This window comes from Gopherus flavomarginatus, chromosome 12 (assembly GCF_025201925.1).
Source record: "Gopherus flavomarginatus isolate rGopFla2 chromosome 12, rGopFla2.mat.asm, whole genome shotgun sequence".
Lineage (NCBI taxonomy): Eukaryota > Metazoa > Chordata > Testudines > Testudinidae > Gopherus > Gopherus flavomarginatus.
The window spans coordinates 17,646,803-17,655,887 of record NC_066628.1 but is presented as its reverse complement, the minus strand read 5'-3'; the positions used below and the strand labels follow the sequence as shown (position 1 = coordinate 17,655,887).

The 9,085-nt window shown below is 42.0% G+C and overlaps 1 protein-coding gene across 1 annotated transcript; it reads left to right on the top strand.

Moving 5' to 3' along the window:
• The first annotated feature begins 6,691 nt into the window (after nt 1-6,691).
• Nucleotides 6,692-8,290, top strand: LOC127033208 (olfactory receptor 12-like). Its single transcript, XM_050920990.1, has 2 exons — nt 6,692-7,415; nt 8,064-8,290. Exons 1-2 carry the CDS (start codon nt 6,695-6,697, stop codon nt 8,288-8,290), a joined length of 948 nt encoding a protein of 315 aa, XP_050776947.1. The 5' UTR covers nt 6,692-6,694.
• Nucleotides 8,291-9,085: the final 795 nt, after the last annotated feature.

Here is a 9,085-nt window from a genome sequence, read left to right as displayed (position 1 = left end):
CGAGACAATCACCATCAATGGCAAATAATCTTGAAGTGCCATAAGAGACACAAAGTTCAAAGGACTTTCCTAAGTATGCAGTCTTTATCCTTTTAGTTTTCCATTTTTGCCAGCTGGGATACATGCTAATATGCAAATAAGCATTTTGTAACAGCAAAGTATTGGGCGGAGGCAGTATGTGTGTGAATGTATTTCAGTGTGTCTGGTTGAATCTCCTACATAAGATAATTTATCGGATTTTTAAATCAGACCTAAATTAAATAATTTTATGCCTTAAGGAGACCACACAGATTTGTAGAGTCATAGAGGTCCAGAAGGAGGTGAGAGGCAGATAAGTTGAAAGTCTGTGGGTGAGGATAACAGGGTGAAAATACAGGGTTGATGTCATGGTAGGGGTCAGCTATAGATCATGAAATCAAGAGGAGGAGATGGATATGGACTCTCTAGAACAAACAACAAAAATATCCAAAACAGAAGACCTGATAATAATGGAGGACTTTAACTACCAAGACATCTTTTGGAAAAGTAATATGACAAAAGACAAAATAGTCAACATGTTCTTGGAATGTTTGAGCGACCACATTTGTTTCAAAAGGTGGAGGAAGTAACCAGAGGAAAAGCCATTTCAGACTTGATTAGGACTAACAAGAAGGAATTGGTTGAGAATCTGAAGGCTGAAGGTAATTTGAGTGAAAGTGATCAATGATAAATGATAAATTTAAGAAGCAGTGAGAGCAACAGAATAAGGGCAATGTACTTCAGAACTCAAAGAAATGGGTAGATAAGGTCCCATGAGAAGAAAATGTAAGGGAAAAAGGAGTTCCTGAGAGTTGGCAGTTTCTCAAAGCTACAGTCTTAAAGGTGCTACACCAAACTATCCCGATGTGGAAGAAAGATAGGAAGAATAGTCAGAGGCCAATATGGCTCCATCAGGAGCTTTTTAATGTTGTGAAAACGAAAAAGGAATAAAAAAGTGGAAACAGATTGCTAAGGATGAGTACAAAAGGACAGCACAAACAGGAGGGACAAAATCCAAAAGGCTAAGGTACAAAATGAGTTACACCAAGTAAGGGACATAAAAGGCACTAAGAAGAGGTTCTTTAATACTATATTAGGAGTCAGAGAAGGACAAAGGAAAGTGCAGGTCCTCTACTTAATAGGAAAGGAGAGCCAATAACTGATAATATTAAGAAGGCTGAGGTATTTAACGGCTATTTTGCTTCAGTCTTCACTAAAAAGCTTAATGGTGACCAGATGTTTAACACAATTCATACTAACAACAAGGGGGAAGGAACACAAGCCAAAATAAGGAAAGAGCAGGTCAAAGAATATTTAGATATTTTAAATGTATTCAACTCAACAGGGACTGATGAAATTCATCCTAGGGTACTTAAGGAACGAAATGAATCAATCTTAGAACCATTAGCGATTATCTTTGAGAACTCATGGAGGATGGGTGAGGTCCCAGAGGACTGGAGAAGGGCACACATAGTTCCTGTCTTTAAAAAAAGAAAAAAAGAGGACGAAAGAGGACCCAGGGAATTTTAGATCAGTCAGAACTTTGGTACCTGGAAAGTTACTGGAACAAATTATTAAACAATCAATGTGTAAGCCACTGGAGGATAACAGAATAACAAGTTACAGCCAACATGGATTTGCGAAGAACAAATCATGCCAATTCAAACTCATTTCATTCTTTAACAGGATCATTGAGCTAGTGGATAGGTGAAAAGCTGTAGAAACTATATTTCTTGAATGTTCCATTGTCATAAGCAAAGTAGGGAAATGTGGTCTAGATGAAATTACTTTAAGTTGGGTACAATACTGAAAGACTGTACTCAAACAGTAGCTATTGGTGGTTTGCTGTCAAAATGGGGGAACATATCTATGGGATCCTGAAGAGATCTGTCCTGGGTTTGGTATTATTCAGTAAAAAAAAATCCGAAGTACTATACTTCGGAGGGAAAAAAATCAATTGCATATTTACAAAATGGGAAGCAACTGGCTAGATGGTAGTACTGCTGAAAAGGATCTGGGAGTTATAGTGGATCATAAATTGAATATGAGCCAACAATGAGATACAGCTGTGAAAAAGGCTTATATAATTCTGGGTTGTATTGACAGGAATGTTGTATGTAAGACACAGGAGATAAATGTCTCGCTCGACCAGGCATTGTTGAGGACTCAGCTGGAGTACTAGGTCAGTTCCGGGCACCACACTTTAAGAAAGATGTGGACAAATTGGAGAGAGTACAGAAGAGACCACAAAATTGATCAAAGGTATAGAAAACTTGACCTATGAGGAAAGGTTAAAAAACCCAGGCATGTTCAGTCTTGAGAAAAGAAGCCTGCGGGGGAGGGACCTGATAACCATCTTCAAATATATTAAGGGCTATTATAAAGAAGACAGAGATCAATTGTTCTCCATGTCCATTGAGGACAGGAAAAGAAGTAATGAGCTTAATCTGCAGTAAGGGAGATTTAGGTTAGATATTAGGAAAAACTTCCAACTATAAGGCTAGTTAAGCACTGGAACAGGCTTTGAAGGGAGGTTGTGAAATCTCTGTCACTGAACGGTTTTTTTTAAGTACTGGTTAGGCAAATACCTCTTAGGGATGGTCCATGTATACTTGGTCCTTTCTCTGTGCAGAGGAATGGATTGAATGACCTATTGAGGTCCCTTCCAGCCTTACATTTCAATGCTTCTATGATCATCTTTAATTCTCTCACTGTAAGGTATTTTTTTGGCCACTCAAATAATTTTTGTGGTTATTTTCTGCACCGACTTCAATTTTTCTACACGAATTGAGGGCAACTGTATGTTCTTGAGCTCCAACTGTGGTTGTATGTCTAAAAAAGCTAATCTCTTCTACCATCAGGCATTTATAGACCATGATCAAATCATGTCTAAACCATCTCTTGAATAATTTAAATAGATTGATCTCCTTTGTTAGTTCATTGTAAAACCTCAACTCATTTTTGTATCTCTTCTCTGAACCCTTTTCATTTTCTCAATGTCCTTTTAGAAGTGTGCACAGCAAAAGTGGACATTTCATCTCTACCATGCCATATACAAAGGTAATTAACCTCCTGCTTCAGAGATAGGTCACATCAAATGGCTATCTATTGCTCGCACAGCAGTGAATGCATTAATAAAACTAACCTCTTTTTGAGAGCGGAAGAGCAGGTTGGGCTGGAGGGGCTTAGGATAGTGCTGAAATGGAGGAATGAGAGAATTCAAGAAGACCATTGAAAGATTTCCCTCCAAAAATTAACCTACAGTACTCAGCAGAGTCTGAAAATTGCTAGTTCAGTCAGTTCAATAGGAGATGCATACCACTGAAAATCCCAACTTCAATAATCTAAGATGAGGCAAAATTAAAACTTCACCGGAATCAGAGAAACACAGACATCTCTCCATCTTCAGAGGATTCCCTGAACATCTTCCGGTGTTGCCCTAGATTCCAGTTGTGAGATCTCAGCTGTCTTTCATCTGACAGAAGAGAATCACAACTATAGTGACAGTTTGTGAATTCCCTTACAACTTTGACTAACCTGTTTTGAAAAAAAACTTCCAACAACAGGGATTCCACAGCCTCCCCTGGAAGCCTATTCCAGAGCTCAGCTACCTCTACAGTTAGGTTAGATATCAGGAAATTTTTTCTAAGTCTCCTTTGCTGCAGATTGAATGCTTTACTTCTTGTCCTACCTTCAGTGAATATAGAGAACAATTGTTCACAATTCTCTTTATAGCAGTCCTTAACATATTTGAAGGCTCTCATCCAGTGCCCTTTCAGTCTTCTTTTCTCAAGACTAAATGTGCCTAGTTTTTTTTTTAACCTTTCCTCATAGGTCAGATTTTTCTAAATCTCTCATCATTTGTTTTTCTCCTCTGGACTCTCTCCAATTTGTCCACAAACTTGCTAAAGTATGGCACCCGGACCTTGACACAATACTCCAGCTGAGGCCTCACCAGTGCCAAGTAGAGTGGGATAATTACCTCCCATGTCTTACCTAGGACACTCCTGTTAATGCACCCCAGAATGATAGCCTTTTCGCAACTGCATCACATTGTTGATTCGTAGTCAATTTGTGATCCACTGTAACTCCCTTTTCATCAGTACCATCACCTAGCCAACTGTTTCTCATTTTGCAGTTGTACAATGAATGTTTTTCTTCCTAGGTATAGTACTTTGCACTTTTCTTTACTGAATTTCAGTTTGCACATTTCAGATCATTTCTCTAATTTGTCAAGATCCTTTTGATTTCTAGTCCTGCCCTCCAAAGTGCTTGCGAACGCCAAGATAGGTGGCTATCCAGCTTGATGTCATCCAAGCTGGATAGACATCTGTCTTGGATGGTTTAGAAGCAACAAATCCTGCCTTTTTGCAGGGATTTAGACTCTATGATCCTTGCGGTCCCTTTTAAACCTATGATTCACAAGTGTTATAAGAATACTCTCTACTCTATTATCCAAGTCTTTAATCAAAATATTGACTAGTACTGGACCCAGGACCGACCCAGACTCACAGATTTTAAGGCCAGAAGGAAACATTGTGATCATCTAGTCTGACCTCCTGCACGTCACAGTCCACAGAACCTTGCCTACCCACTCCTGTAATAGACCCATAAACCTTGAGTTGAGTTACTGAAGTCCTGAAATCATGATTTAAAGACTTCAAGTTAGAGAATCCACCATTTTCTCTAGTTCAACCCTGCTATTAATCCACGCGTCACGCTCCAGAGGAAGGCGAAAACCCTCACTGTCTGCCAATCTGGCCAGGGGAAAATTCCTTCCTGATGCCAAATATGGAGATCAGTTAGACCTTGAGTAAGTGGGAGAAATGCACCAGCCAGACACCTGTGAAAGAATTCTCCATAGTAACTTAGAGTCTTCCCCATCTAGTGTCCCATCTCTGGCTATTGGAGATATTTGCTACTAGCAGTTGCACATGGGCCATGTGCCATCATAGGCAGTGTCATCATAGAATCCCCTTCATAAGTTCGATTTCTTGTCCCCACTGCTCCCCTGGAAGGCTGTTCCAGAACGTCACTCCTCTGACGGTTAGAAACCTTCATCTAATTTCATGCCTGAACTTGTTGATGCTCAGTTTATATCCATTTGTTCTAAGGCCAATATCGACCCTTAAAGACCTCTTCTCCCTTTCTGATGTTTATCCCCTGATGTGTTTATAGAGAGCAATCATGTTTCTCCTCAGCCTTCATTTGGTTAGGCTAAAGAAGTCAAGCTTCTTAAGTCTGCTCTCGTAAGGAAGGGTCTCCATTCCTCTGATCATCCTAGTAGCCCTTCTCTGTACCTGTTCCACTCTGAATTCATCCTTCTTAAACATGGATGACCAGAATTGCACACAGTATTCCAGATGAGGTCTCATCTGTGCTTTGTATAATGGTAATTACACTTCCCTGTCTCTCCTGGAAATACTTCTCCTGATGCATCCTAGGATTGCATTAGCCTTTTTCATGGCCACATCATATTGATGGGTCGTAGTTATCCTGTGACAGACAAATACACCCAGGTCTTTCTCCTACTCTGTCACTTACAACTGATATGTCCACGGCTTATAGGAAAAATCCTGTTAGTCCCTAAGTGCAAGACTTTGCACTTTATGCTATTAAATTTCATCCCCATTTCTATTACTCCAGTTTTCAAGGTCATCCAATCTTCTTGTATGATATTATTGATGTCAAAGTCTCATTCTCTCACCCTTTTATAAATCAGTGGGATCACACATAAATGGATAGAGTCTGCAATTGTCCAACTTGGCTGAAGAGATGTGCTTTGTATTACAGCTGTAAGGAGTAGCAGGTTAATTTAGCTGCTAGTCTAGAAAAGATGCCTTCCAAAAGAGCAACTCAAATTTTATGAGGAATTTGTTTAACTTGGATTACAAGGGCCTTATCTGCTTGCAGTCAAATCAAAAACAACTTTGCCATCAAATTTAATCTATCTATGATGAGATTTTCAATAGAAAATCAGTGAATGAAGGACACAAATATTATAAAAAGTCAATGGGGAGTTGGGTGGCTCATTTTGAAAATCACTTACAAGGTACTTTATCCCTTGCCACAGTAGCATTTGAGCAATTCCAAAATATTAGTGATTTTATTATCACAACACCCTCTGAGTTCTGGAAATAATATTATCTTTATTTTCAGAACTGGGAACTAAGGGGCAGAAATATCAAAGCTGAGCATTTTCACAAGAGCTTAATGGTTAGACCCCTGATTTTTAATGATATTTAGGATCAATTTATAGTATTTAGGATTAAAGGCATTGATCAGAATGGCCCCTTCTGGTCTTGGAATCTATGAATCTAGGAGCCTAGTGAGATTTTGCAAAAACATCTAGATGTCTAGTACTCATTGAAATCAATGAGATTTTGGTGACTTGGTGCTTTTGAAAATTCCACTAGGCACAGAAATACCTTCAAAAATCTGGTCCTAGTAATTGAATGGAGTTGAGTGCCCAATTCCCTTTGGCTGCTTTGGAAATCCCAGCCCAAGTGACTGGGCCAAGGCCGCACAGGGAGTCTGCGGCAGAACTGGAAAATGAACATTGATTTGCTGAGTCTCAGACCATCCTCCCTCTTTTCATTAAGGCCATCATTGCATCTTCTTCATTTTCCTCTTCTTTAATCCTTATCTCATGCCTTTTCCAAAGGATTTAAGAGCCATGGCGCCAGTGAGAGAGTGGAACCACACAGCAGTCATGGAATTCATCCTGCTAGGGTTTGGAAATGGTCCAGGATGCCAGATGATCCCCTCTGTCTTGTTTCTGGTGATTTACACAGTAACTGTGCTGGAAAACACCATCCTGGTCCCCATCATGAGAGTCAGCTCTCGCCTTCACACCCCCATGTACTTCTTCTTCATGAACCTGTCACTCTTAGACCTCTGCTTCACCTCCACCATCGCCCCCAAAGCCATGGCAAGCTTCCTATCAGGGAGCAAAGCCATTTCCTATAACGGATGTGCCACCCAATTCTTCCTCTTCTGTCTCTTCCTCACCACCGAAGGGTTCCACCTGGCAGCAATGACATATGATCGCTACACTGCCATCTGCAACCCGCTCCTGTATCCCGTTACCATGTCCAAGTGGGTTTGCATTCAGATGGTGGTAGGGTTGTATATCTGCGGCTGTGTGAATGCCATGGTGCAAACCGGCTTCACCTTTAAGCTGCACTATTGTGGGTGTAACGAGATCGATCATTTCTTCTGCGATGGTCCTCCCTTGATCAGTCTCTCCTGCAGTGACAGGTATGTCAACAATCTTGTGATACTTACCTTATGTGGCCTCATCATAGCGAGCACTGCCCTGATTGTGCTCCTCTCCTACATCTCCATCATCTCCACCGTCCTCCGGATTCGTTCTGCTGAGGGCAGGCACAGAGCCTTCTGCTCTCCCACTCCCCACACAGACAGTCCCTACTGCATCACATCTCTCCCCTCTTCGAGACTGAACTGAGCAGGGTCACTCTGCCCAGTGACCTGGGGAAGTTCAGGGCCCCCTCTCTGGGACAACACATCCGCTGTCAGGTTGGCACTTCTCTTCACATGGACTACAACCGCACTGACCTCACCACCGCCGCGCCACCCCCGGCCAAGCCCCCGCACCGCGCCGGGAAGGCGGGTGGCGCTGCAAGGCCCCCGCGGCCGCTGCGCCGCCGGCCAAGTCCCCCCGCAAGCCTCAGCCACCTCCCCCTTGCGAGCCGGGCTTCTTACCCATTTAAAGTTTGAGAATAGGTTGAGATCGTTTTGGCCCCAAGACCTCTCATCATTCGCTTTACCAGATACAACTGCGGAAGCGCACGAGTGCCAGCTATCCTGAGGGAAACTTCGGAGGGAACCAGCTACTAGATGGTTCAATTAGTCTTTCGCCCCTATACCCAGGTCGGATGACCGATTTGCACGTCAGGACCACTACGGACCTCCACCAGAGTTTCCTTTGGCTTCGCCCTGCCCAGACATAGTTCACCATCTTTCGGGTCCTAGCACATGCGCTCATGCTCCACCTCCCCGACGGGGCCGGCGCGGGCCGGCTGTCTCCACCTGCACCTCTCACGTGATGGTTGTGACTTTATTTTATGGGACCACTTCTTTCATGTACGCCCAGCCCACTTGGTCATCTTCTCTGTACTCCAGGAAAACAGTATCTGTATTTTACACCTTTGTCATCCCCATGTTGAATCCCTTCATCTACAGCCTTAGGAACAAGGACGTTAAAGAAGCTTTGAGAAGGACTATGGGCCACAAATCCTTGACAAAATGAACCTTGCATTTCGACAGAGAGACAGAACACAGCGTCTCAGCATTCCTTTTAATTTGCACAAAAAACTGGAGCAACAAGAAAAAACTACAAAACTATGACACACTGTTTCATTGTTTCTCTTTCTGATTTCTTATCCAACTATAAGCCAATGAGTTTGAGACATGTGGGTGGACATCTAGTACAACTCGTCTGTCTGTACATCTCTTTCTCTCTGACTGTCACTATCACTTCTCTCTCTAGTTAACATTCTAATCACACTTGTACATGTTGGTGGCTCAGGAGGTCATTCAGACATGGAGACTAACAGAATTCTAAAATGTGTTTATCATTTGTAGAGACCTTCATGCTTCAGGACATGAGCCAACCACTGACTACCTGGGCTAGGATGAAATTTTTCTCACAGTTTAGCCTATATTTTTCCTTTCTCTAAAGCAGCTGATACTGCCTACCACTGGAGATGGGTGCCTGAAGTAGAAGAACCACAGGGCTGATGCTGCATGGCAATTTCTCTGTCAAGTGACAATATAGCATATTAAAAACAATAAAGTATTTCCATAGACTTCAAATCTTTATGTATGTTTTACATTACTATAGCTGTAGAACAGGTAAGAGCCATCTCCAAATCCTTGGCAAGCTGAAATTAGTGTGCTCTGCAAAAGGATTTAGGCATCTAAATGCTACTTTAGGTGCCTAAATCCAACATTTCAGTGCCACTGAGATCCACAAAACTCCTGTTGCTTATCCCTGTAGGCCTTTAAAATCCCTAGGTGCCTGACTTTCCAACATTCAAGTCCC